Raw genomic sequence first — 27,260 nt, forward strand, 5'->3', positions numbered from 1 at the left:
TGCCCAGAGGTGGGCAGGCCTGGGAGCCACTGTGGGGTGCAGAGCCTGGACCCAGGGTGCCTCCACTAACCACCCCTGCCTCTTGCCTTTAGCGTCTGCAGAATATCCACAGTGTGTACAGGGCACCTACTCTGTTCAAGAGCCCCTGAGCCCAGACCTCAGGCAGGCTGATCAGGATCGCCATGGGCATCTGTGGGAGCACAGAGGGTGGGGCTCCCTAAGGCCCAGCCAACAGAGAAGTCCAGGGAAGCCCGCCCGTGCCTGGGGAAGGTCTGACCCCCTCCCACCACCCCAGCCTCCAGCCTCCTGTCTCCCTGCGCGATCAGCACTGAGCAGGCGCCGGGGGCTCCCCACCAGGGCCCAGGACGCCTTTCCTGCAGCCCATCTGGCCCCCTGGAGGTCAGGCTTGCGTGTGGGGAGGCCTCTCACAGTTGCGGAGCAGAGGTGGGGTCTGAGCTGCGTGTTTTGGGGGAGGGATGACAGGCATGGGAAGAGCTCAGGGAGGCAAACCATGTTGGACTTAACTGAGGAAAGGTGAGTGAGCATGGGGTGTGGGCAGAGGAGGGGCTGGGAGAGGGGAGGGCCAGGCAGAGGACAGACGGGGACTGAGGCTGGAGAAAGGGAGCAGAGTCCGTCTGAGCTTCCTCTGGGACCAGCCCAGGCCCCAGGGAGGACCCACGTGGGAGCCTGCAGCGGCGCCCGGGATCCGGACCAGGAAGTTCGGTCGGTGGTGGCTGATGGAGAGGGAGGCGTCACCGAACCCAAAAGCATGCTCCCTTCATCCCCACGGCCACCCTCGGAGGAAGCTCAGAGCATCCCCGTGTACTGAGGAGCACACCGAGGCTCAGGGCCTCCCCGTGTACTGAGGAGCACACCGAGGCTCAGGGCATCCCCATGTACTGAGGAGCACACTGCGGCTCAGGGCATCCCCGTGTACTGAGGAGCACACCGAGGCTCAGGGCCTCCCCGTGTACTGAGGAGCACACGGCGGCTCAGGGCATCCCCATGTACTGAGGAGCACACCGAGGCTCAGGGCATCCCCGTGTACTGAGGAGGGAGCACACGGCGGCTCAGAGCATCCCCGTGTACTGAGGAGCACACCGCGGCTCAGGGAGGGTCCGTGACATCCCAGTCGCACAGCTCAGAGGAAAGGAACCCCAGCCTGAACCCCAGTTGGTCTGACTCCACAGCCCGTGCTCCCCGCTAGTCCAGGGAGACGCTGCTCACATTGCTGGGGTGGGGGTGATCCGAGAGGCCTCCGAGGCCGGCCCACCTCGGAAACCGAAGGCATCTAAAGACGCCAGACGAGGCCCACGAGGCCTTCACCGGAGCCCCTGGTCCATTCCCCTCCCTCCGAGCCGCACCCTGACCCGAGCCTCCTGCGTTCCCACCCCCTCCCCCACAGGACCGGCACTGGCACAGGGTCACAGTCACGGAACCCAGGCCGGCACGGCTCCTGGGTCCTCCCGAAAGACTGCTCCCGTCCGGCCTGGGCACGAGGGACCATTCGGCGGCACCTCCTGCACCAGTGGAACCCAGCAGCTGGGTGGTACTGGGGTTGGGGATGGGGTGGCTCGGGGATGGGGTCGGGATTGGGGTTTGGATAGTTGGGGGGTAGCATGTGCAGCCAGGGCTCACTTGGACACCTACGCCCTCTCCCTTCCTCACTGGTGGGTCCAGTTCTCCTAGGACCTGGGAAAGCCACACACACACTCTCACACACACACACACACACACACACACTCACACACACACAGTCACACACGTGCGCACACACACACTCACACACGCACACACACACTCACACACTCACACACACTCACACACGCACACACACACACACACGCACACACACACGTGCACACACACACTCACACACACACACTCACACACACACTCACACGCACACACGCTCACACACACGCACACACGCGCACACACTCACACACACTCACACACTCACACACACGCACACACGCTCACACACACGCACATACGCACACACTCACACACGCACACACACTCACACACACTCACACACGCACACACACTCACACACACACTCACACTCACACACGCTCACACACGCACACTAACACACTCACACACACACTCACACACACACTCACACACGCTCACACACACGCACACACTTGTACGCATGCAGCATCTTCCTCAATAAAGCAGGGAAACTGAGGTTGGCCTTGCTCACAGAGTACTAGCAAGCCCCACCCACCCACCCACAACTGACATCCCCGGGAGACGAGATCATCTGCTCCCACGCCCGTGCGGGGAGCCGCCACTCTCCGAAGCACTATTGTTAGCAACTGCAGCACCCAGCATCCAGCACCCAGCACAGGGCCCGGCCTCTGAGGGTTTCTCCCGGGCTCAGCGGGGCAGGGAAGGCGGCCAGGGAGCAGATGCCCAGCGGGCGGGCGGCGGACGGCCAGCCGGGCGGCCGGAAGGCGGGACACCTGGGTTTCCTAGGAGGCAGCCGAGCTCCGAGCCCGCACTCTGGGGGAGAGGCGGCTCCCCAGAGCTGCTCCCGACGTGAAGTCAGTTGTCACTTCTGTTAAAGTCATTAATTCCTAATTCCCCAATTACCTCATTAGGCGGCGGTGGGGAGAACGCGGCCGCTCCTACAGCAAATAATTATGGGAGTCAAAATTAATTTGGCAAAGTGGAGCGACGCTTTATTAGAAACGTCAAATTGCTTTTCTCTTATTTTGCTGCCGCCTCCCCGCTCTCAGCTGCCGCTGCCGCTGCGGTGGGAGCTGATGTGTCACCGTCCCCGGGGGAGGGCGCTCGGGGGCCGCTCCCAGGGGCTGCTGCCCATCTGGTGCCGGCTCTCCTCTGAGAGCTGGCCTTGCTCCTGGCGCCACGCTTCCTCCCGGGCCCCCCACCTCACCAGGACCCACCCGGGGGCCAGGCGCCCCACCTCCGCCCTCCGCAGCACCAGGCACAGCCTGCTCCCCGTGACCCGGCACCAGGCAAGGCCGGGGCGCCTGCGGGAGGAGAAAGGCCTCTTCTCCACGCCCTGGGCCCCGACCGCCCCCTTAGCACTCGGGAGCCTGTGCCCTAACCTGTGACACGGCCGTCAGGGGCGGACACAGGACACAGACCAGCACGCCCCGGTGACGACCACAGGTGGCGTCGGCTGACACTGAACCTTCCTCAGGGCTGGGCGACGTCCCCGGTGCTTTACATACATGATCTCCTTTAGGCCCCACAGCGCCCCTCGGCCTCCCAGCCTGCGCGACGCAGACGAGGACACGGGCTCAGGGGGGTGAGGGCTCTGCACAAAGACGGAGCGAGGAGTGGCAGAGTTGGGACTCAAGCCCAGGCTCCCTGCTCCAAAGCCACGCACAGCTGCTCACCCCTCGGTCACAGAAAGGGACACAGAGACAGCCCCACCTCCACGCGTGGTCCGGAGGCTGAAACACCAGCAGACACCACTCGGCCCGGAAGCTCAGACACAAGCGGCACCGACCAGAGGCCCAGACGCAGCTTTCTCCTCAGCCCTACAACCCCCGGTCACACTGTCACTCCTGACCCGTCGCCAGGCCCCGCTGTCACTCACAGCCACACCGTCTCTCACCCACAGGCCGAGACGCTGTGTCTCACTCACCCGGGCACGGGCACAGGCCTCCTCCCCAGGCTACTCCTCACCCTGCCCCCTTCCTCCACACGCCCTGCACCGCTTTCCTCCACACACCCTGCCCGTTCCACCCCCCTCAGCGCCCATCAGCTGCCACTTCCACTCCAGCTCCACTCTGCCCACAGGACATCTCTGCTCACACCTCCTCCCTTTGCTCCCTGGTTGGGGGAAGGGTGTGCAGCCATGGGTCCCTAAAAAGCTGTTGTATAAGGAGGGGCCAGTAGCCATGGTCCCAATCAGATGGGGATGGGCCAGAGCCCCAACAAGCCCTCTCCCCTGGCTTCCTCGCTCCCCTGAAAGCCCGGGGACTCCCCTCAGACCTCTCCCTCTCCAGCACACAAGCCTGGCCACCTGCTTAACCCCCAGCTTGGGGGACCCGGCCAGGGTCAGCCTGCAGAGTGCAGGCAGGGAAGAGGCTGTAAAGGGCTGTATCGGTGGGAAAAGAGATTGGGGTCAGAGCGCCGGGGTTAAAAGCATGGGGAGGGGCAAGAGAGAGGCTACGAGCAGGAGTGAGATGGAGCAAGGCCCCAGCTCGTGGGGAAGAGTGTGCGGGGAAGAAACAGCTGCCTGGAGACCAGCTGTGGGATGGAAACTGCGAGGAGAGGAGCGGCGGGTTCGGCAGGAGTCCAGAGGGAGGCAGGGGAGGAGCAGCGGTTGAGGAAGGCAGCAGGCCCAGGGAGCAGATGGACAGAGAAAGGCAGAGCTGGGTGGGGTCAGAGGTCAAGGCTTGTGTGCTGGGGATGTGGGGCTGGGCCTAGAGGTCAGAGAGGCTGTAGGGGTGACAGAGTCAGAGCAGGTGGCAGGGTCAGAGGGTGGCTGGGAGAGCAAAGGTCATAGGAACAGAGGTCAAGGGCAGGGCAGAGGCAGGGCAGGATGTGAAGGCCAGGTGAAGAAGCAAGGTGGGCTGCTGGCGCAGGGAGGGTGAGGGAGGCGGCAGGGACAGGTGCAGGACGCAGGGGGCTGCCCTAACCCGTCTAGGAGCGAGCAAGCAGCAGCCCAGGGCAGTCACCCCGTGGGGCCATTTCTGGAGGCTGCAGAACAGCCTGGAAGACTCAAGGAGGCCCTGGCTGCGTCCGGAAAGGTCAGAGGACACAGACGGCCTCAAGGATCCGGGAAGCGGGGCCTCACGTCAGGGGCGTGCCGGGCTCTCAGGAATGACAGGCGGGGATGGGCCTCAGAGGCAGAGGGAGATCCGAGGTGCTGGCCGCGGGGCGAAGGGGCGAAGGGGCGGGTGGGGTCTGGGCGGAGGCCAGGGCCGGGTCCTTACGATGTGCAGCTGCAGGTAGTCGCCGAGGCCCGAGGCGCTGTCCACGCGCACCAGCACGGCGCTCCGCTGGTGCGTGCTGAAGCCCACGGCCAGGCGGTCCATCCGCGTGCTCGGCCGGTCATTGGGGGGCCACGTGTAGGTGATGAGCGCTCCCCCCTTCCCGAAGATGTACGTGGTCCCGGCTGCAGAGAGAGGAAAGGGAGAGGGAGATAAGACGTCAGCAGGTTCCCGGGGCTGTGACCGAGCACGAGGACCCCCCACCTTCCTCGGGGCACAGAGCTTCAGCCGGGGTGCCCACAGCAGCCACGGGCCCTGCGTCCTGAGGAACGGTGGCTTTAATTACAGCAAAACGGAGAGGTGACAGGAGTGTGACCCGAGAGAGAGCCCAGAGAGAGGCGCAGAGAACCAAGAGGCCTGCGGGGGGCAGGGAGCACCCGCGGGGCCTGAGGCTCGCCTCTGCCAGGGCTGGAGAGGTGACAGCTCCGAGGTGAGAGCCTCTGAGGGCCAGAGCTGAGCAAGCACCCAGGCAAAGGAGCCCCCGGCGACGGCAGGAGGGGGCTCAGGAGCTGTGCTCAGCTCTGACTCACGGCCCACAGGCTGGCACCCCTCCAACGCCTGCCCTGCACCCCTCCGGGCCCCTGGAAATCCTGGCCCCAGCTTGCCCAGGACTCTCTGCTTCCACACACAACCAGGGGCTGCCTGGGTCCCCAAACGGGGGGGGGGGCCTGGAGCCCTGCCCAGAAAAGGAGGGACGGACATGGCGGGGGAGGGGGGCGGGAAGTGAGACTGACAGCCAGAGGAGGAAGAAGGCAGAGGACAGATGGACAGAGGGGCAGAGAGGGGTGTAGGTGAGAGAAAGTGGGAGAGTGGGAGCCAGAGATGAAGGCTCCCTCTGCCTGCCCCCCCCCCCACCCCACCCTCTCTCCCCGTCTCTTCTTCTCCATCCGGCTGCCGGGGGCGGGTGTGAGGTCCCTAACGATCTCAGCCCCAAAATAAACCCCATTAGTCTCCATGTTCCCTCCTGCGGCTGACTGGGTTCCCTGGGGATGGGGGGCGGGGGGGGCAGACTGATGGCTAGGGTGGGGGTGGGGGGCCGGTCACCCAGTTTCCAGGAAGGCAGCCTTGACTGGGAGGCCTCAGGCAGGGGTTGCAGACCACGGGTGGTCCGTGAGGTCCGAAAGGTTGGCGACCGCTGGCCTAGAGGACTAGTACTCTGGGGCCTTCAGAGAAGGGACGAGAACAACCTTGCGTTCTTTAGGGCATAAATGGAGCAGAGGAGAGTCATAAAAAGCTTAATTAAATAATTAGGCACTAACAACTCCTCTCAGAGCACTTCTTGGGGGCAGAGGGGTTCAAAGAGGCTTTATGGGGAGCGGGGGAGAGGCAGCTGGGACGGGAGGGCAAAAGCCTGGAGTGGGCGGGAGGAAGTGGGGCCGAGGTGGGAGAGCTCTGGGTGGGATGGGAAACCGAGGGTCCGGGAGCCGGGGCCTGGGGGGCAGGAGGGCCCGCTGGAGGGGCAAATGTGCCCACCAAGAGGGCAGACCAAGGCCAGGCCCTCAAGCACCTCTGGGAAGTTCAGGCAGCCGGGCCAGGGAGAGGGGGCTCTAGCCCAGGAAGTTCCCAGGTCCCCCAAAAGAGGGGGCTTCTGGGAGCCCCGGAGGGAGGTACCGTCTGCAGGCCCGCGGAGCTGAGCAGAGAGGGCTGTTGCCTGGGCCCCAGAGAGGCGGTGAGGCCAGCAGGGCCTGGCGGAGGGGAGCCGGAGCTGTTCCCCAGAGCCCTGCCACCAAAGCCCTCAGGCTCCCCAGGCAGGGCCAGAGCAAGAGGTGACCCCCGGAGCAGGACGGGGTGGAGGAACCACCTTGAGTACTAGCTGACATCTGCCACAGCCGGTGGCCAGGACAGCTCCGCCAGCAGGCGCCGGACACCCGCGTGCTTCCTACCTGTTCCCCCCCGCCCCCGGAAGGCCCAGTGCTGAGGGCTGATTCCTCAGGATGGGACCCCAAGATCAGGGTGGAGAGGTGGATGGGGCGGAGTACACAGTGAGGCCGGAGCAGGTAGGCCTCAGCCAGCACAGTCTCCCCTCCCAACGCAGCACTCGGAAATCCGGCTGTTTCCATGGCGACCGTGATACCCGGGTCCTCCCTTCTCCCTCCACTCACACACTGCAGGGCCAAATGTGGGGGGTGGGGAGGGCCCGGGAGCTGAGGTGCTGACCCCTCCACACCCCCTCCCTGCCTGGGGACCAGAGGCTGCCGCCCCTTCACCCCGGGGCTCGGGGGCCTCCCAGTCAGGCGAAGAAGGGGCTTATGGGGTTTCTGGGTCCCTCAAACCAGCAAAGGAAACGCCATCCCCCTGGGCCCAGCTCCCAAATCTCCCAGGTCAGGGCGGAAGGAGGCCCTTTCTCCCCCTTTCCCAGCGGTCACCCAGACCACACCTAGTCCTGGAGAGCGCCCCCCTGAGCCCGGGCGCCTGAGGTGCAGGCAGCCCCAGGTCCCACTGGGCATGAGGCCGGAGGGATCAGAGGTGGCACTGGCGCCCCAAGCCCCAGGCCCACGACGCACATCCCCAGTGCCGCACCCACAGGCCCCACACCAACCCACAGGGGAAGGCGCACCCCGCTGCACACAAAGGCCCCCGTGCTGAGGCAGACCCCACAGGAGACACGGAGCACCCGAAACATGGCGGTGGGCGCACAAAGGAAGGCAGGCCCCCGAGGCCCGAGGGCAGGGGCTGGGCAGGGGCAGGGCAGGGGCAGGGCAGGGGCAGGGCAGGGGCTGGGCAGGGGCAGGGGCTGGGCAGGGGCAGGGGCTGGGCAGGGGCAGGGGCTGGGCAGGGGCTGGGCAGGGGCAGGGGCTGGGCAGGGGCTGGGCAGGGGCAGGGCAGGGCAGGGGCTGGGCAGGGGCTGGGCAGGGGCTGGGCAGGGGCAGGGGCTGGGCAGGGGCTGGGCAGGGGCAGGGGCTGGGCAGGGGCTGGGCAGGGGCTGGGCAGGGGCAGGGCAGGGGCTGGGCAGGCCGCGCGCAAGCCCGCCCCGAGGCCCAGGGCGCACGTGCCGCCGCCCCGCCCCGCCCGGCCTCCCCCGGGGCTGACGGCCCAGCGCGCCTCCCACTGCAGCCAGTTTACTAGGCGGGGAACCTGGGAGGCTAAGGGCGTTGGTGACACGGTGGGGGGTGGGCGCAGAGGCCCAGCTCGCCGCCGAGCACAGGAAGGATGAATGGGTTATTGGCTGGGGCGGCAGTCATTGCCCTGGGGAGACATTTCTCTCCCAGCCCCGCGCTCCCGCCAGAGGGCGCAGAGGGCTGGAGGGAGGGCAGGGGCGGGGCTCTGCCAGGTCCCTCCGGGGTTGGCCCACCTGGGTCTCAGGGGCCTCTCGCCTCTCACCCCCACGCTGTCCTGGCCACCAGACGCCCAGGAGACTGGCACCCAGAGCTGGAGTCCAGGCCTCGCACCACATCCAGAGCCTCGGAAGGTTCCGGAAAGGCTGCGGGGCAGAGAGGGCAAAGCAAGGCCCACATGCTGCCCGGGGCGGTCCGGACCCACGGTTCTCATCTCCCCAGGAAACCACCAGTGAGCTCCCTGGAGCATAACGTTTCAGGGGTGTGCACACCCCAGAAGCTCAAGACAAACGCGCTCTGGTCCACCACCCAGAGGCCCATCCCCAACACAGTCAGTCCCCTCAATGCCTCCCGGACCCAGAAAGTCACTGATCCGGGAAAACACTCTAAAGATCAAGAATTTAACAGAGTTCCCACACACCTGCATTCCAGAGAAAGCCAACCCCCCATTGGTCACGGTTAGCTAACCCAGACCCAAACAACAGACCACCTCATGTAAACACGCATGCGGGGCTGCCCCTGCGGCGAAACCTACATGTGCCCCCCGTCCCGCAGCGTCAGAACCATGACACGCCTCTTCTGGACGGTACGGAGTCACGAGGACAGAAAGGTCCCACTCGGTCTCAAAAGGCCGCTCCTAGGCGCTCACAGCCCCCCGGCTCTTGTCTAGGGACCTCCCAGCCAGGGGGATCTCCACGGCTCCGACCCCGGGCGCCACTCCCTCTCCCTAACCTGGAATACAACATCCCTTCCCTTCAAGGCATAAGCCCATTCCTGGCCATAAACCATCCAGTTAGAAACCCAAGTGAACACACCCACATCCAGAATCAAAATAAATGCCGGCCCCCTTAGGAGCTGGGGGGACGAATCCAGAACTCCTGGAAGCTGCTGACCCAGACTGAGCTGGATCGCCCTTCCGCCCTGGCTCCAGGGGTACCCGCAACGGAGGCCGGGGCTGATGAGCGCCTCAAGGACTCCGAAACCGAAGCTGGGGTCAAGGGCCAGGAGACGGTCGCCCTCTCGGGCCGTTTTTGGGGCCCAGTCGTCCTGGTCCTCCCAGGCCCAGACCAGCATCAGGTGCAGGAGTGTCGCGGGGTCAGGATCGGTGGGGTATTACGTAACGGGGGGGTTGGGGTGGAAGGTACGTGGAGGAGAGAGGGACGAGCAGGGGAAGGAAGGCAAGAAGGAAAGCAGTGAGGCCCGAGAAGGGAAGGAGAGGGGCGGGTGCAGAAGAGCGGCTCCCCGCCTGGGGGTGCTAAGGAGACACTGGGGCAGAGAGGAAAGGTCTCCCAAGCTGACCGCTCCCTCTAGCCAATGGGGGGCCCCAAGGGAAGCCTGTCCTCTGCCACCCCCATGGCTAGGGGAGCGGAGGTGGGTGCCGCCTGCCAGCTGGCCTCTGCCCTGCTCTCCCATCTGTCCTCACCTCTTCCTTCCTCCACCTGCCTAACCTTCCCGGCTCCTTCACGCAGTCTCCCGCCACCTCCCGCACCGTCCCGGCCCCCTCAGCTCCTCCTCTGCTCCCGGGTGCCAGTAGGCAGCCATTGCCCCTCTGCGGGCTGTTTTCTCCTGTGCCTGGCAAGCGGGTGGCCATCTCCGAGGCAATCCCAACACCAACATCCCATAGGTTCCCCCCCCACCCCCACCTTGTGCTCTTTCCTCCATTTTCTCTCCCAGCTCCTTACATCCCCACACCGCGCCCAGGCCCCTCCTTCCAATCTGCTCACCTCCCTGGGCCACGGCTCGCTCCTTTCCCTCCTCTTTCACCAACTCTCCTCTTCACCCCACAATGCTCTCCTCCCGTTCCCCGGCTCCCCTTTCCCATCTCACCCCTTTGTGCCTCTCCTCGTTGCTCAGAAAGACCATGTCCTATCTGGGCCCTTTGGGAGCAACCCTGGGCCTCAGGGGAGCCGCGGGGGACAGTCCAGAGGAGGGAGGAGGCGCGGAAGACCAGAGCGCTCCCGGGGAGAAACAGAGTTAAGTGTCGGGTGGGCACGTGGAAGAGAGAAAGAGACTGAGACGGGCGCGTGCCTCATGGACAGGGCCTGGCTGGGCAGAGATCAGACCAGACAAGACGATGCTGAGGAAGAGAGGGGAAGGCGAGGAAGAGGAGGGCGGGAGGGGCCACCCCTGAGAACTGGGTGAGGGGAGAGGAGAGGCATAAAAATGAGGTACAGGTGAGGTAGGAGGAAAGCAGAGAGAACTAGAAAGGAAGGGGTGGGAAGATGGGAGTGATGGGGGGGAACTAAGATTGGGAAGCAAGGGTGGGCAGATGGAGGCGATAGCGGGGCAGCAGAGACGGGAGGCCATGCTGGGCCTACATGGGAGTGATGAGGGTACATGGGAGATGAGGGGGAACAAACATTGATTAAAAAATGAGAGGTGATGGGCGAACGGAATGGGAAATGATGGAAGCACAGAAATCGGAGGCAGCAGGGGACAGAGTGAGAACTGGTGAGGGTTCGGTGGTGGGAGATGAGGGGAGTCAAGGGAAGGGCTGGTGGGAGCACGAGGATGTCGGAGCACCGAGATGGAAGCAACCGGGGTCCAGAGAGGGGAGGTGACGAGAGGGCGTGCAGGAGAGGTGATGAGAGTACAGGGGTGAACAGTGAGGAGGTACAGAAATGGGAGGTGATGGAGTGCTGAGATGACGGGGGGTGAGAGAGGTACAGAAATGGGGTACCCTGTGGAAGGTCCAGAGATGGGAGGTGATGAGAGGACGTTCAGGAGGGGTGATGAGAGTACAGGGGTGAACAGTGAGGAGGTACAGAAATGGGAGGTGAAGGAGGGCTGAGATGACGGGGGGTGAGAGGTACAGAAATGGGGTACCCTATGGAAGGTCCAGAGATGGGAGGTGATGGAGGGCTGAGATGACGGGGGGTGAGAGAGGTACAGAAATGGGGTACCCTGTGGAAGGTCCAGAGATGGGAGGTGATGAGAGGACGTTCAGGAGGGGTGATGAGAGTACAGGGGTGAACAGTGAGGAGGTACAGAAATGGGAGGTGAAGGAGGGCTGAGATGACGGGGGGTGAGAGAGGTACAGAAATGGGGTACCCTATGGAAGGTCCAGAGATGGGAGGTGATGGAGGGCTGAGATGACGGGGGGTGAGAGAGGTACAGAAATGGGGTACCCTGTGGAAGGTCCAGAGATGGGAGGTGATGAGAGGACGTTCAGGAGGGGTGATGAGAGTACAGGGGTGAACAGTGAGGAGGTACAGAAATGGGAGGTGAAGGAGGGCTGAGATGACGGGGGGTGAGAGAGGTACAGAAATGGGGTACCCTATGGAAGGTCCAGAGATGGGAGGTGATGAGAGGACGTTCAGGAGGGGTGATGAGAGTACAGGGGTGAACAGTGAGGAGGTACAGAAATGGGAGGTGAAGGAGGGCTGAGATGACGGGGGGTGAGAGAGGTACAGAAATGGGGTACCCTATGGAAGGTCCAGAGATGGGAGGTGATGAGAGGACGTTCAGGAGGGGTGATGAGAGTACAGGGGTGAACAGTGAGGAGGTACAGAAATGGGAGGTGAAGGAGGGCTGAGATGACGGGGGGTGAGAGGTACAGAAATGGGGTACCCTATGGAAGGTCCAGAGATGGGAGGTGATGGAGAGCTGAGATGACGGGGGGTGAGAGAGGTACAGAAATGGGGTACCCTATGGAAGGTCCAGAGATGGGAGGTGATGAGAGGACGTTCAGGAGGGGTGATGAGAGTACAGGGGTGAACAGTGAGGAGGTACAGAAATGGGAGGTGAAGGAGGGCTGAGATGACGGGGGGTGAGAGAGGTACAGAAATGGGGTACCCTATGGAAGGTCCAGAGATGGGAGGTGATGAGAGGACGTTCAGGAGGGGTGATGAGAGTACAGGGGTGAACAGTGAGGAGGTACAGAAATGGGAGGTGAAGGAGGGCTGAGATGACGGGGGGTGAGAGGTACAGAAATGGGGTACCCTATGGAAGGCCCAGAGATGGGAGGTGATGAAAGGACGTGCAGGAGAGGTGATGAGAGTACAGGGGTGAACAGTGAGGAGGTACAGAAATGGGAGGTAAAGGAGGGCTGAGATGACGGGGGTGAGAGAGGTACAGAAATGGAGGTACTGGGGTACCCTATGGAAGGCCCAGAGATGGGAGGGGATGTGGTACAGAGAGGGGAAGTGATGAGTGGACTAAAACGGGAGGTGACGGGTTCTCTGCGAGAGGAGGTGACAGCAGCTCTGAGGTGGAATGTGAGGAGGGACTGACATGGAGCATGAACCAGTCTGACCGGGAAATGAGATGAAGTGTGACGAGGGTCAGACACGGGAGGTGACGGGGAGTAGAGACCCGGAACGATGCGTGGGGGGCAGGGACAGAGGGGGCAGGTGCAGAGCCTCTTACGGGCCTGAGGCACGAAGTGATGAGGCGACGGAGATGGGAGGTGATGGTGGGCAGAAACGGGAGGTGATAGAGGTCGGAAACGGAAGGTGATGGAGTCTGAGAGGAAAAGTGAAGTGGGTTTTGAGATGGGAGGCTGAGGGGGCCGAGGTGAGGTGAGAGTAGTGGGAAGTGACAGGGGCTGGCAGGGGAGGTGCAGGGGAGACTGGCATTGGAGAAGTCAACTCCAAGCAATAGGGCCACAGAGGTGAGGGTGTGGAGGCGGCAGGGCGCAGGGCAGAGGGGAGGGGGGAGGGAGAATGGCGGGCCGCGGGGGGGGGGGGGGGGCTGACTGGGGAGTGTGGTGGAGGGCAGTAAAGGGAGAGGGGAGGTTGTGGGGACGGGGTGGAGGAGACAGATCTGAAGAGGTGAGAGGGGAAGAGATGGAACACGTCAGGGGCAGGGATGAGAGATGGTCAGGGGTGGGAGGGTGGTTAGGGGGGAGAAAGATAATGGGGTGCATAAAGGAAAACTGGACCAGCCAAGGGAAGGTGAGGCGAGGCAGACAGAGGTGGAGGTAGGCCGGATGGAGACATGAGGGGTGGAGATGGAGGGGGTGATGAGGAAGAGACGGGAGGGAGAGCGGGCAGAGAGGTGAAAGGACAGAGATGGGAGGTGATGGGGGGACGTGAAGGTGATAAGAAACCAGAGATCGGATCCGGAGGTGAAGGTGAGGCACGGAATGAAAGGGGTGAAGGCAGAGATGGGGTGATAAAGAGATGGGGGGAGGGGGGATGGAGAGAAGAAGGTGGGGCTGAGGAGATGGGGGCCAGAGACCGGAGGTGAGGGGGCTCGGGCCGCAAAGCAGAGGGGCCGCCGGCGCGCTCAGGCTGGGGTGCGGCCCGGCCGCGCACACGGGGCGATGCCACGCAGAGCCCGCCACTTACCGTGCCCGCCGCGGGTGAGGAAGGGCATGCGGTTGATGGCGATGGGCACGGTGCCGTGCTTGCTGTGGAAGTGGTGGACGTGGTGGGTGGTGCTGAGGCTGGAGGAGACGCGGGCCCCCTCGGCCGTGCCCAGCAGCAGCAGCAGCAGCAGCGGCAGCAGAGGCGGCGGCGGCAGGGGCCCGGCCAGGGCGGGGGGGCGGCGTGGGCACCCCCCCGGCCCGCTCCCCCCGGGGGGCATTTCGGCCCGGGGGCGGCCGCCTCACAGCCCCATGGCCGGGGGCGGGGACGCGGGGCCGCGCAGCCCCGCGAAGCCCCCCTCCGGCTCCGCGCCCCGGGAGGGGGGAAGGGGTGAAAAGAAGGAAAACCAGAGCCCACGCCTCGGTCCGGAGCCAACGAAATCAACTGGATGCCGCCGGGGCCTCCGGGGTCTGCAGAGCGGCGGCAGCGAGGTCCAGGACGCCTGGGCCCATCGCGGGGAGCTAAGGGTCTCCCCGCATCCCGGCGGGTCGGGCGCGCAGAGGGCCGTCAGCAGCCCGGGGGAGCGCCCAGGGGAGGGGGCATCGTTCCGGGCCCAGAGGCCGGGCAGGCGCGGGGGCCGCGCAGGGAGGGGCGGCAGGGGAAATCCTGCGGAAAAACCGAGCCCGGGAGGGGCCTGGAGGAGAAGCGGGAGCCCGGCGGGGCTGGGGCCGACCGCGCGGCTGCCGCCGCTGCCGCCCCACGGAGGCCCGGGGAAAGGAGGGAGCGGCGGGGGGAGGGGGCGGGAGGAGGGGGAAGGGAAGCAAATCCGGGTGAGGGGGGAATGGAATGAGGGAGGGGAGAGAGAGGAGGGGAGCGGGGCTGAGCAGAGGAGAGGCGCGAGCCGGCGAGATTCCGGCGGAGAGATGGAGGCAGCGGAGTGTTGCTGCAGAGGCAGAGGCTGGAAGGGAGAGGGAGGGCGCCCAGGAGGGAGGGAAGGAGGGAGGGGAGAGCGGAGAGGAGGGAGGGGCGGCGCGGGAGAAGGCGGGGGCAGGGCGGAGGGACCGAGCGGCTCCCGGTCTGCGGGCGGCGCTGGGCAGCTCCTGCGCGGGCACCTGGCTAGCCGGCTCCGCGCTCGCCTCTCCTGGGCGCGCGCCCCGCCCCGCCCCTCCCCCGCGCCCGGGAGCGCGCTCCCCTCCCGCCCCCTCCGAAGAAGGGGCCCTGCTGAATAATTGAACAGGACTGAGGCTAGCGAGAGAGGCGGCTCTCTTCCTCCTCCTCCCCTCCCCCCGCACCTGGATGAACCCCAATAGTGCCCGCTGGTCCAGCGCGCAGAGGTGGCCACCGCACCTCTGCACGCACCCCTCGGAACACGCGTACGCTAGGATGTGGACCGGCTTGGGGACGGAGACACCCACGTGCCCATACAGGCATCATTGTGCGGGAGCGCGCATGCACACATAGGCTCCGACACATACATGCATGCATGTGCTCTTGGAAGCTGGCGCATGAACTCACACTCGGCCGAGCGTGTGCACACGCTCACAGAAGCATACATACACACACATACATGTCTGATCACAGGCAATCAATGGCCAAGTACACACAGACACTGCCCCTAGCTCACCCGCCAAAACAGGGTCACCTATGTGCATACAAACAATGCACCCAGAACCTCAAAGGTTCTGGAGTAAGACACACCACTCACAGCCTCCTCCCACCTCCCCAAAAGGGTGCCCCCAACCTCCTGCACACCCCTCCTGGACTCCAAGCCTTCCTCTCCACTCCCCCTGCCCCGCCCCCAGCCTCAGCCTCTCCCTCCACCCGAGTTTCCAGGGCAGCTGTCCACTGAGTGGCCACCTCTGCGGACAGACCCTTCCCGGGCCACTGATGTCCAGCTGAGGAGTCACTTCTCCCTTGAGGGGGCCCTCCACTGGGATCTGCCCGACTTTTGGGGATCTCAGGAGGCACTTGTCATAGCCCAAGAGGGAAGTGCAGGAGGCCCCCTTCCCTTCACCTGGGTGCCACCTCCACACCCACATCAACTCGGTCCGCCCAGAGGGGGCTCTGCTAGGCCTGGGGCAGGGGGAGAGGAGGAAGGAGGTGGAGGCAGAACCTAGAAAGAAGGAGTCAAAGAAATAGTGCAGTGGGGTGAGGAGAAGTGTGAGGGGCAAAGGGAAGGGGGTGATGTGAGAAAGGGGAGGGAGAATCAGGGGGCGAGAGGCCTGACTCCTGCTTATTGGTTCCATTTCGGAACAAAACTACCACCAGTAGCCCCACGCACGGCATGCTGTGCCCAGTGCTGTCAGGACCCAGGCCAGCTCCCCACAGCTCCTGCCACACCCCACCCTGGCTAGATGCCAGGCCCCGTTGACCCTGGCCCTACAGAAGTGAAGAAAGGGTCCTCAGAGGTACCAGGAGGAGGATCCGAGGTGGCACACGGCCCCAGGAGGGAGGAGAGACGCATGCGGGCTGGGCCCCCCCACCCCGAAGCCTTGTCCCGCTGCCCTCTCCGCCCCAGTCTTGTGCCCCTGGCTCTGAAATGCAGACTGACACAGCTCAGAGCAGGCAGCAGATTCATGGTCCCAGAGGGAAGGAGGGAGGAGCCGGTAGCAAGAGGAGAGGAAGGGAAACCGCCTGGAGGCCAATCGATACCAGTGAGTGGGAAGTGAAGGGGGGGGGGGCAGAGGGTACAAATGAAGGGAGGGACAGAGGTGTGCGAGATCAATAGAGGCTGCAGAGAGGAGCCGAGCAAATGGAGAGGTGAGAGGGGCAGAGAGGGTGAAGAACTGAGTGCCGGGGAGACAGCCGCAGGCGGCCCCTGGGAGTGCCGTGGCCTGCGCCCCGAGCCCTGGGCTTCCGCGGCAGGTCAGGGCGTGCCCCTCCCTTTAGCTTCCTTCCTTTCTCATTTCCTGTTCTCCTTCTCTCTCTCTCTCTACTCCCCCCCCCCCCCCACCTCATCAAAGAGATGGGTTCTCTCCCTTGGATCTCTCTGCTGCCTTCCCAGAACAGACTCCTGAGCCTTAAAGGGACACAGTCCCTTCACCACGCCCACCTGGTGCGGTCCCATGTCACAGATGGAGAGGCCGAGGCCGTAAGAGGAGAAATGCCGTCCTGCAGGTTGCACCTCTTTCATCCCAGGCTCATCCCCCAGACAGCTCACCCCAACCCCACCCGTCCGAGGACAGGGTCCGGGCCCTGCCCCCGCCATCCCACCCCGTCCCTCTCCCGGATGAAGGGCCCCTTGTGTCCCCAGCACCTTCACACTGGGGGTCAGGACACCGGAACAGGCCTCGGCCAGCTTCCCGCTGGCCCTGGCGCTCACTGGGCCCAGGAAGACAGCCCCAGAGGACAGCATGGAGGTCGGGAGGGGGCGCAACTCCGGAGAAGAGGGGCACAGTCCCCGATGCCCAGGTTCCTGCCTTGTCACCCTGTCCAGGTGACATCTCAGAGGTACCCCAGGGCCGGTGTGACCCCTGTCACCCTGTCCTTCAGGGGGAGGTCTCAGAGGTACCCCAGGGCCGGCGTGACCCCTGTCACCCTGTCCTTCAGGGGGAGGTCTCAGAAGTGCCCCAGGGCCGGCGGTTGGAGGCTTCCAGGTCGCACCCACCTTGTCTTTCTCTCCGGCTCTGCCGCCAGACTGCAGACCAGTGTCGCTGTAGGGGACCCTTCCCCAGCCCCAGCTCTCCCTGCCTCCCATGACCGGGAGAAGTCCCAACCTCTTTCCGCACCTCTGCTGAACGAGTGTGACCCCTGAGCCCCCACCCATCTCTATGCCCCTTCCAGAAGGCTCCACCCTGTGGGAGGCTGGTAACAACAACGGGCGGCCGTGCTTCCTCACCCTGACCCCCTGCACCCCGCCAGGCCCCCACGGGCACCTCCAGCACCGGGACTGCTGAGCGGCAGTGCGTGGGAGTCAGGGGCCCGGCGCCCGCTGGTCTCGGTTTCCTCCTCAGTTCAGGGGGAGGTGGGTCCCTGCCCCACTGCCTTCTCCGAGAAGCTAAGAAACAAGTTACGAGGCTTTGCAAGCTCCCGAACGCTAGCCAGTCAGGGGGCTGTTACTATTGGCAGCAACGTGACCGCCGCCTCGGATCTGAGCGCAGCGGAATGAGCTGCAGGGAAGGGGCCAGCCCGGCCCCATCCTGACTCCGGCAGCGGGGGCTGCAGTGCCCAGCTGGCCATCGCCTGGGGGCTTTGCACAGAACGGCAGGTCGGATGAGGAAAATCCTGGGGGACGGGCAGGGATGTGGAGGTACCCAAGGGTGGCCCTGCCTGAGAGCACCAGGAAGCGCCAAGGAAGATGGGCTGGACCATTCCAAGGGAGGGAGAACCACGACCCACTCCGGAGCCCATCCCGGCACCGTCCACGCCACAGGAAACACGGCCTCCGCCCTAATGTCCACGGCGCCGCGGGGGACACAGAGGCACAGGCACCAACCCCAGGTCTACTGTGAACTTCCTCCGGACCCACTCACCCCTCCGGGCCTCAGTTTCCATGTTGGTAAAGTGGAGGGAGAAGCCCTGTCCTCGTGTGTGTGTGTGTGTGTGTGTGTGTGTGTGTGTGTGTGTGTGTGTGTGTTTCCCCACGAAGCTCAGTGCTCACACCCCTGGTCTCTCAGCAGGGCCGCCCCACCCTCTCCCCATCATCAGAGGGAAACTCCAAAAGCCCCCTCAAGGTGGCAGCTGCCCCGCCTCCCTGCCCCAGCTGTCCTCCTCTGCCACCAGCTGCGGGCCGCCAACCACAGGGCCTGGAAGCTGCTGCTGGAGCTGCCCTGGAGGGGGCGGGGCAAACCATGTGCGACCAGGGCAGGAGGAGCAGGCAGGGGCACTAGGGGGTGTCCCTGTGGCTCCAAGAGACAGCCTGCAGCTGGGGTTCTGGGCGGGAAAGAGAAGGGCTCGGCGATGTCCAGGGAAGCCAGCTGTCCAGCGGCCTGGCCGCCGGGGAACCTCCTGAGCCTGCCTGCGGGGCCTGGACCCTCTGGAGGAGGTAACAGGCTCCCACTGCGTCCCTCTGAGGGCACCGAGGGAAGGGGGTGCAGGCTGACCAGCCCCCCGCCTTCTGCAATAGTGTGTATGTGGGAGCTACACATGCAACACGTGAACCCGTGGCCAAAACCGCACGGGGAGAGCAGCAGAGGCGGACACCTTCGGGCATGGGTGAAGGGAGCCACGTCCCACCAGCTCGGAGCGAAGAAGGGAGGCCAGCCAGCGATGGGTCGCCCCGAGAGTCAGGCCGCTGCAGACCTGCTCAGGCCCGAGAGAGAAGGCTGCGGGGCAGTCGCCAGCAGCTCCCCTGGGCTCTCGTGACAGAAGGGATGAGAAGGAAGCAAGCATCGAGGCTCAGAGGCCTCCCCAGCAGCCCCCAGGCGGGACCCGCCCCCAGCGCCCGCCCCGCACTCACGGTCATTGCACACGGGGCCCCCGTAGGAAGTCATGGTGCAGTCACAGGTGAAGCCGTCCCACTGCTGCAGGCAGACGCCCTGGTTGGCACAGGACTCTTCGGTGCAGGTGGTGCTGGGGCCTGGAAGAAGCGGGGGAAGGAACACACCCGCTCAGCCACGCCCCTCCCTCCAGGAGGCAGCGCAGCTTGAGGCCCAGGCAGGGTCCGGCTCAGTCTTCCAGGCTGGAAGGGCCAGTACTGATGAGGGGTGGGGTGGGGGAATGGGCGGCTCAAGGACTGCCGGGCTTGGCCTTGAACTGGGATAAGGGGCCAGGGTGGGAGGCAACAGGGAGAGCACGTGACCCTTCAGCCCCGGGACCCCTGCTCCAGAGCTGGGGGCAGGCACGTGCAAGGCCTGAGAAGGAAGGCCACCTGGCCGCCTGGTCTGCCTGGCAGCCGGCCCTCCTGCAGCTGCGGGTCACACGCCTCCTCCTCCCCACACTCACCGTCACAGCCCCTCTCCACCTGCCCGATGCGGTGCAGGGCGTCCGCGATGAGGTCCGGGAGGCGCCCGTTGAGGTCCACCGAGGCCAGGCAGCCCTGAAAGCCATCCCGGGAGGCCACCAGCTTGGGCAGGCTGCTGAACATGTTCCTGCTCAGACCGCCAATGTACAACTCCCCTGCAAAGGGACAGGGTCAAACCTCGGCTTCCAGGCCCCAGGCCCCTCCCGGACTGCGCGTCGGGTCCTCAGACCCTCCTGGCCGTGCAGGGTCCCATCCCAGACTCGTCCTCACGGAGACCCAGCGCCTCCATGTCCCCTCCCCCACCTCTTCCTTCTTCCTTCTCCACTTTGCCATCTGTCTGCTCCTCTCCCAGAGCAGCCCAGATGCAGGCGGCGGGGGTGGGGAGCAGCTGGAGGGAATCGTTCCACGCTCGCTCCCACACATCTGATTCCAGTTCCGGCCTGTAATCAGGGCCTTTCATAATGTGCAGCCCCAACACCCCCCTGGCTCCCCCTTCCGAAGTCTCCGTCGCCAGAACTCCTGCAGGCCTCGCCCCGGCCTCTCCCTGCCCTGAATTCTCTCCTGGGGGGTTCTAAGCCCAGCTTCAGTCCCCCGACGACGACGAAGGCTTGGCCGGAAGCTCTGGGCGACATGGGGAGTGCTCCTAGGGAGCGCCTGACGCCACATCAGTGTCCGGCCTCAGCGACCTGACTCCCTGGGTGTTTGCCCCCCCGTGCCCCCCCCCCCCCCCCCTGCCCAGCAGAACTTCATCAAGATGCAGCCAACCCTGATGCCCTGGCCATGAGCTCAGCGCAACCCAGACAGGCCCAGACCACCCCAGGTGGCTACCGCTGTGGGTTATCTGTGACACATCGCCCCCTTCTGGAGCAAGGAGAATTGGCAGCACCATGCCCAACATCTGGCCCAGGGTCTGGCCAAGCTTCCACTCGCAGCTCAGCTGCCTGCTCACTGGGTGACTTCAGGCAAGCCATCTAGCTTCCAGAAGCTTCTATCGCCACCTCTCCAAGAGGGGATGAACCCAATGGTCTCTGAGGGTCCCCCTCCAGCTCGGACAGTCTGAGTCCCACTGACACCAGGGTCCCTGCGGGGCTGAGGGCGGCTTTGGGAGTGGGAAAGCAGTTGCCCCGTTGGGCTCTGGGATAGCCAGGGGCATTGTCCTCCCTTCTGTTCCAAAACCCTTCTGGGCTCCTCCTCCTCCTCCCTGCTCTCTAACCAGCCCCTGGGGGAGGCGTGAGTGACGGCTACCGAAGAGGCTGGGGAATGTGGCAGCCTGGTATCATGCTGACCCACCAGGGAAGCCCAAAACGCCCCCAGAGCTAGCCCAGCCAAGGCCCCAAGTATAGGACGGGACAGCATGCGGGACCCAGCTACTGCCACCCCATTTCCCCTCGCCAACGGCCCCCCAACCCTCCCAGGGGGGCGTCTGGCAGGGTGCTGAGCTCCCTGCTCACTCTCCAGCCCCCCATCCCAGGCTTCTCAAGCTTGCTGGACCAGGAGGTCTTCGGAAGGCCGGGGCCACCTCCTCCGAGCTGTAGGGTGAGGCCACCGAGCTCCCCAGGAGAGGCACCCCGGGACCGGCTTTCGGTGCTGAGACGCAGCCCCGCAGTGAGCAGCCCTCTGACAGGGAGGTGGCCACGGTGGAGACCGGGCAGAGGTGGGAACCGTGGGCAGGGGAGGAGGGAGAATCGCGCTAGTGGAAGGGCACCCATGGGGGGGGGGGGCTTGTGGGGCCAAGGGGGGATCTGGTCTAGGGCCAGGCCTTGTCCAGGGGCGCCGGGCCCCACCTTTGAGGTCGAGGTTCCGGGCGCCGTTGGAGTGCTGCGTGACAGTGCGGGAGTCGATCTTGAGCGTGTGCACGTTGCCCGGGTCCCTGGACACCACCACGTTGTGCCACTGGTTGTCATTGACGGGTTTGTCCGAGTTCCCCTTCATCAGGGACGGGCCGTTCCCCAGGTCAAACACGTAGTGGATGTACCTGCCCCACGGGAGGGAGGAGACACGGGGTCAAGGTGGGGGCAAGGCTGGGAAGGAGGAACTACACCTGGCAGGGTCCTCCGTGCCATGGAGGGAGGGGTAGAGGGGGAGGCCCCCGCACGAGGACTGTGGTCGTGGGGGGAACGTGGAGAGAGGACCACAGAGGAGCTGGCCGGGGGAGAGGTTCGTGGAGGCAGCAGGGTCCCCTGGGATCAGGGACAGAGCTGCTCTAGGCTGGGGTCCTCTCGACAGGAGGCCACCAGGACTGGCCTGTCTTCTGCCTGCAGAGGGGGCTGGAGGGCGGCCAGGACAGGGAAGGGAGAGCAGGTGACTGGGAACCCCCTGGCAGGGACGTAGCTGGGCAGTCAGTCACCAGGGCAGAAGGAGGGGGTGCTGTTTTGCCATCTTGGCTGGTATTTGGGGACTTGAACCTTGACCTGTGGTTTGGGGGGATTGGACGTCTCAGCCCGTGGCGGAGGGGCCCACGCCCTGGAGGGCGGCGCAGCGCCCAGCACCTCACCCCTTGACCAGCTCGATGACGATGAAGTCGTTGCCGTTGCCCGAGTTGAACAGGAGCAGCCCGTCGGGGGCCGTGGTCTTGAACTGGAAGAAGAGGTGCATGGAGGCGTAGGCCTGCAGCGTGGCGAGCGCCAGGTAGCTGCTCCGGCTCTTGAAGGTGACGGGGTCGGCCACAATGGCTCGCAGGCCAAAGCGGGCGTTGAGCTCGCAGTAGGTGATGTCCCCGTCCTTGCACTGGTCCATGTAGGGCTGCCCGTTGAACACCAGCCCGCTCAGGTGCCCGATGAAGTTGGAGGGCACCACCGAGATGAAACGCCGCTCCGTCATGATGCCCGTCTCGATGTTGTAGAACTCCAGCCGCGTGTGGGCCCCTGCCATCTGTCCTGCTCGGGACAGGAGCCAGGGATGAGGGGTGGCTTTGGGGCGCGGACTGTAGGGCCATTCCTGAGGCTGGGCCTCGGGTCCCCAGGAGCCGCCCCTCCACACACGGGCCACACGGGAAAGACATCAGCCAGCGCGCTCAGGCGGGGCCGACGCCAGCGCCGTCCTGGCTCCAGGAGGAGCGGTGGGGCGGGGCGCTGGTCCTGGGCTGCCAGGCTTCCGGGGACAGACTGCCTGCAGGGAGGTGGATGGTGCTGGGGTCCGGGCCCCCCACTTACACCACCCCTGAGGGAGAGTGCCAGCAGCAGCTCGATGGAGTGCTGCCCGAGGCAGTGGCCACCACCCAGAACGGAGCCGAGCACAGGCCACTAGCCGTGCGTCCACCCCACCCCCCCGGCCCCAGGCCGCCTACCCTCCACGGTCACGTTGTCCACAGACAGCTGCAGGCTCTTGCCACGCCGCACCACCCGCACCGTGTGCCACTCGTTGTCGTTGAGCTTGTGTCCCGCAAACAGGGTCTCGGGGCCTTTACCTGCGGCACCAAGGGGGGGGTGAGCCTGGCCTCTGTGCCCGCCCACACGCACAGCCCAGGCGCGGCCTCGCCGCCCCAGGCGTGTGCACACAAGTTCAAACACAGCCTACGGCACATTCCTGGCTGTGCCACACACCATGCACACCGCTACACACGCTCACGTGAACAGAGCTCTTACACACCCAGACACACTCGGCACTGCCACTCTGTACAACATCCCAGGGGCCATTCGAAGAGAATCGGCGTGGCCCGTGCCTGTGGAGCTGTGCCCTGGGCTCTGCACAGACAATCTCGTCCTACAACCAACATGCTCCTCCCTGTCCCCTAAGGACCTTCCACAGCAACGTGTGCAGCCAGCCAGCAGCTAAATCCCCACACACATGCGTAGACCTACAACTTTCCCAACTACAGAGCCCCACCGCACACCCAGCTTCCTGCTGGCACGGGCCCCACACACAGACACACAGCTCCACAGCGCCCAGGGTGACCCTCCTGCACACACTGGTTACCCCGCACACAGCTCATTCAGCGTGGCCAGAGGGGAATGTCTTTTTAGGAATTATGACCATTTATTCAAGGCCAGGATTACCTGCTTCCAAGTCTAAAACAAAAATATTTACCTTTGGCCCTGGCTAGCGTGGTTGAGCATCAACCTATGAACCAGGAGGCCATAGTGGGAGTCTTGGTCAGGCTCGATCCCCAGTGTGGGGCGTGCAGGAGGCAGCCGATCAATGATTCTCTCTCATCATTGATGTCTCTATCTCTCTCTCTCTCCCCCTTTCTAAAATCAATAAAAATATATTTAAAGAAAAATAAATAAAACAAAAAGATTTCTCTTTGGCCCTGGCCGGTGTTGCTCAATGGTTAGAGTGCTGGCCCACGCACAGGAGGGTCTTGGGTTCGATTCCCAGTCAAGAGCACAGACCTGGGTTGCAGGTTTGATCCCCAGCCCGTCGAGGTTCATGCAGGAGGCAACCAATCGATGTGTCTCTCACATTGATATTTCTCTCCACCCCCCCCTCCCTTCCACTCTCTCTAATAATGAATGGAGGGAAATATTCTCGGGTGAAGATTTTTAAAAGAAAAAGATTCTCTTTAGAATGGTGCTGAACCTTGCAGCACTCCCAGGTCACTCCTGGGCCCCCCAGGGCTCACGCCAGCAGGGAGCAGGGTCACCATGGGTATGCACACAGGTACCAAACACAGACTCAGCTCACACGGCCCCGCTGCCTGGGCCTGCCCCCGTCCTGTGCTCTCTCTCCTACACGACCTCGGGCACACCATGCGGAACCACAGACAGCGCGGAGCCCGGCACGCTGGGGCGCTCAGAAATGCCCTCTCTCTCCAGCGCACCCTGCCGAGAGCCTCGCTGCCACCTCTGAGAGCGCCCCCAGGTGGCCGAAAGGCGGCCCTGCCCACGCAGGAGCCGGGAGGCTGTTGGAGGCCTGACCACGCTGCCTCCACGGACCTCAAGCCGCATCTTCCTTCCGGCGTGCCTCGCGCTCCCCCTTGTGGCCGCCGCTGGAGATGCAGCGGGATATCCTGGCCCAGAACTCTCTCCACCTTCCAGCCCATGAAGCCTGGTGGGCCATCCTGCTGCGGGGCCACCAAGACCCTGTCCCCCGCTCCTGAGGACGTGAGATGACGAGGTACTGCCTTCCCTCTCCCGGCCCCAGTGAGTAGGCTGACCCGGACCCCCACCAGCTCTCCCTGGTTTGGCTTCCTTTGGCCCATCCTGTCCACAACCACACTACCCCCTCCACCCCGCTCCCTGCCTCCCCACACGCACTGCCGAACCCCACACCGGCCCTCCTCCCCGCCACCGGCCCTCCCCAGACCCGGGCCCAGCATCCCAAGCCCCTCGGGACTCTGCAGAAGAAGAGGGAAGCCACTTACTGGGTGCGCAGCCGACGCGCAGGCAGTCTGGGGGGGCCATGGGGCGGGCAGAGGGGGAGGGGAGACAAAAAGGCAGAACAAGTTTTTTTTTTTTTTTTACATCCTTCACAGGGAGGGGTGTCTGCGGGCGGGGGTTCCCCCGGGGCCACTTTCCGGGGACCACGCGTGCCCAGGTGCCCTCTCCCCTTCCTCAGGGGGACCCTGTACCTCCTGTCCCCAAGAGGGCTCCAACCCTCCCCAGGGCTGGGAGGCAGGGCAGGCAGGTGACAGGCAGGGGGCTCGCTTCTCCCTTCGTGGGAGGGCCCAGGCCTCTCCTGTCCGAGGGAGATGGCACCCTGGGAATCTCAGCGTACATGGGATCGCGGGGGGCTGAGGGCTTGACCGACCCAACACCTCCTCGTCTCCGGGAGGGAAGCGTGGGGCAGGCCAGCGTCCCTGCACCCCTGCTCTGGGACGGCTCCCGGCTCAGAGCCCAGGCGGTGACCCGTCACTCCCCAGGTCCTCTGGGCTCTGAGCCGAAGGAGGGGTCTGCCCCAGGGCCCCTCCCCGTGGCCACCGACCTCCCCAAGCCCCAGGGGCTGGCACCACTCCTACAGGAACCTTCCTCCTCCCTGCCTAACCTGGAGGATGCCAGGCTCACCGGGCCAGTGGCCCCTCACCCTGAAGGGGAACTGGTGGTCATGTTTTCCTAGGAGCAGCCGGGCCTCACAGATGGGGACACTGAGGCCCCCAAAGCATGGCTTCTGAGGGCACAGCAAGTCAGGGGCAGGCAGGCACCACAAGCCAAGTCCCCTGCCCCTGCCCTGCCCCAGGGCTGCTACCCTCCAACTCCAGGCTCCGGGCGCCTCACTGGCCAGAGCACACAGTCTACACGGAGCAGCACCCTGGGGCCCCGAGCCTCCGCCCACCCCCTGCACCCGGGGGACACATCACCCACAACCTGCCAGCGGGCCAGCCCCGAGGGGGACAGAGCACTAGTCCTGTGGGGCCGCTCCCTCGGGCCGCCAGCAGGAGCTGCCGCTGGTCCTGCACCAGGAGGCAGGGAAGCTGGCCCGAGACTCTGCAATGGCAAACCTGAGCCTCAGCTCCCCCCGCCGTGAGCCGAGGGCCCTGAGCAAGAGGGTCCTGAGCTGGGGCAAGAAATGGGCTGTCCCTGGCCTCTCAGAGGGGGCAGTGCCCAGTGCTGTTAGCAGCACTATCCTGGCATCCAGTGGCCCTGCCGGAACAGGCTCTGCCCAGACCCCAGGGACCAGGAAGCAAGGGGCGTCGGGCACCTGGCATGCCCTGGGCCGGAAGGTTCCTGCAGGGAAGGCAAACTGACTCCCCTGTGGCTCTGGGGGGCACGGCCCCTCGGGCAGTACGCTGAGCTCCACACGCGTTATCAACCGCAGCAGAACAGTGGGGGAGCAGCCGGGACCCTGAGCCACAGCCTGGCACCACGGGAGCGCAGAGGAGGCCGAAGGCCAAGGGGCAGACACGGGGAAGTCAGAGACCCAGAAAGAGGAAGGAGGTAGAGGGAGCAGAGAGGAAAGAGGAAGAAAAGGGAGCAGAAGGAAGGAGAAGCTGGACGGGGGAGGGGGAGGGGAGAGGCAGGGGGAGGGGGAGGGTTGGGGGGGTGCCAGGCCTGGAGTCAGGTCACGGGGGCTCTCTCGGGGCCAGCAGAGTCTTCACCAATGAAGGGTCCAAAAAAGAAAAAAGAGGGTGGGGAGGGCAGGCTGACTCCAAGGGGGAGCGCCAGGATGGGGTCCGTCTGTCCAGAGAAGGGGTGTCAGCTCCAGGCCCACCCTCTGCAGTGGCCACACCCTCAGAAGCCCCCGCTCCAGTGGGGTGAGAGGGAAGCAAACCCCTTGAAGATGGGCTCCCAGGAGGGAGCCAGCGCCATCGGGGGAAAGCCAGGAGCCGCAGTGAACGGGGAAACGGCCTCGGTGCGGACCACAGCCCGGGGGCGCAGCTGGTCGCCCACCGACCAGTCAGGTACCTGCGCCTCAGGCTCAGGGGCGGACAGTGACCGGTCTGCGCGATGCCCCGAGGCCCTGGCTGGACACAGAGCCCAGGGCGGGGAGAGGGTGTGTGACGGGACAGGTGGGAGGAAGCCACCTGCACGGGAAGGAGCCGAGGGAAAGAACCGGCTTCCCGGGCCCCCCAGGCCCTGCCACCCCAGCCCCCCAGCGTGCAGGGGGTGCAGTGGGGAAGGCTGCTATGCAAGGGGTCCCAGGAGCCACTGGCCAGTCTCCTCTCAGAAGGTGCCACAGCGGCAGCCCCATTCCGAGCCGTGGGCCGGAGCCCGGCCGCCAGAGGGCGCTGGAGAGCCGCGGAGCAGCCGCGTGGGCCGTGCCCTCGGCCGGGATGGAAGGGCTGTGGGGTGTGAAGTGTAGTGAGCCTGGCTTACACCTCGAACGAGAGTTGGACTTCTCTGTCCGGCTCAAGGGGGCAGAACCAGTCCACGGGCAGGGACTTCAGAAGGGGAGGCTGCCGCCGAGGAAGGACCGTGGTCAGCATGGCCGTCTCAGACGAGGAGCCCCTGGCATGGCGGCTCTCAGCCCAGGGGGA

At 64.8% G+C, this 27,260-nt stretch overlaps 1 protein-coding gene across 14 annotated transcripts in view; it reads right to left on the reverse strand.

Annotated features, from left to right (window-relative positions):
* NRXN2 (neurexin 2) overlaps positions 1-27,260 on the reverse strand; it is a gene marked incomplete at its 5' end in the record, with an annotated part of 95,681 nt that overhangs the window by 22,512 nt on the left and 45,909 nt on the right. For 5 of the 14 annotated variants that reach the window (XM_079789282.1, XM_079789281.1, XM_079789292.1 and 2 more), the window contains 6 exons: positions 4,926-5,107; positions 18,905-19,024; positions 19,390-19,563; positions 21,193-21,383; positions 21,903-22,287; positions 22,695-22,814. In XM_079789282.1, coding sequence (XP_079645408.1) covers positions 4,926-5,107; positions 18,905-19,024; positions 19,390-19,563; positions 21,193-21,383; positions 21,903-22,287; positions 22,695-22,814 — 1,172 coding nt within the window. Of the gene's footprint in view, positions 1-4,925; positions 5,108-13,548; positions 14,297-18,904; positions 19,025-19,389; positions 19,564-21,192; positions 21,384-21,902; positions 22,288-22,694; positions 22,847-24,706; positions 24,738-27,260 lie in introns of those variants that run through there. The other 9 variants (XM_079789288.1, XM_079789287.1, XM_079789285.1 and 6 more) reach the window with 4 other exon arrangements.

Source organism: Cnephaeus nilssonii, assembly GCF_951640355.1.
Source record: "Cnephaeus nilssonii genome assembly, chromosome: 13".
Taxonomy (NCBI): Eukaryota; Metazoa; Chordata; class Mammalia; order Chiroptera; family Vespertilionidae; genus Cnephaeus; species Cnephaeus nilssonii.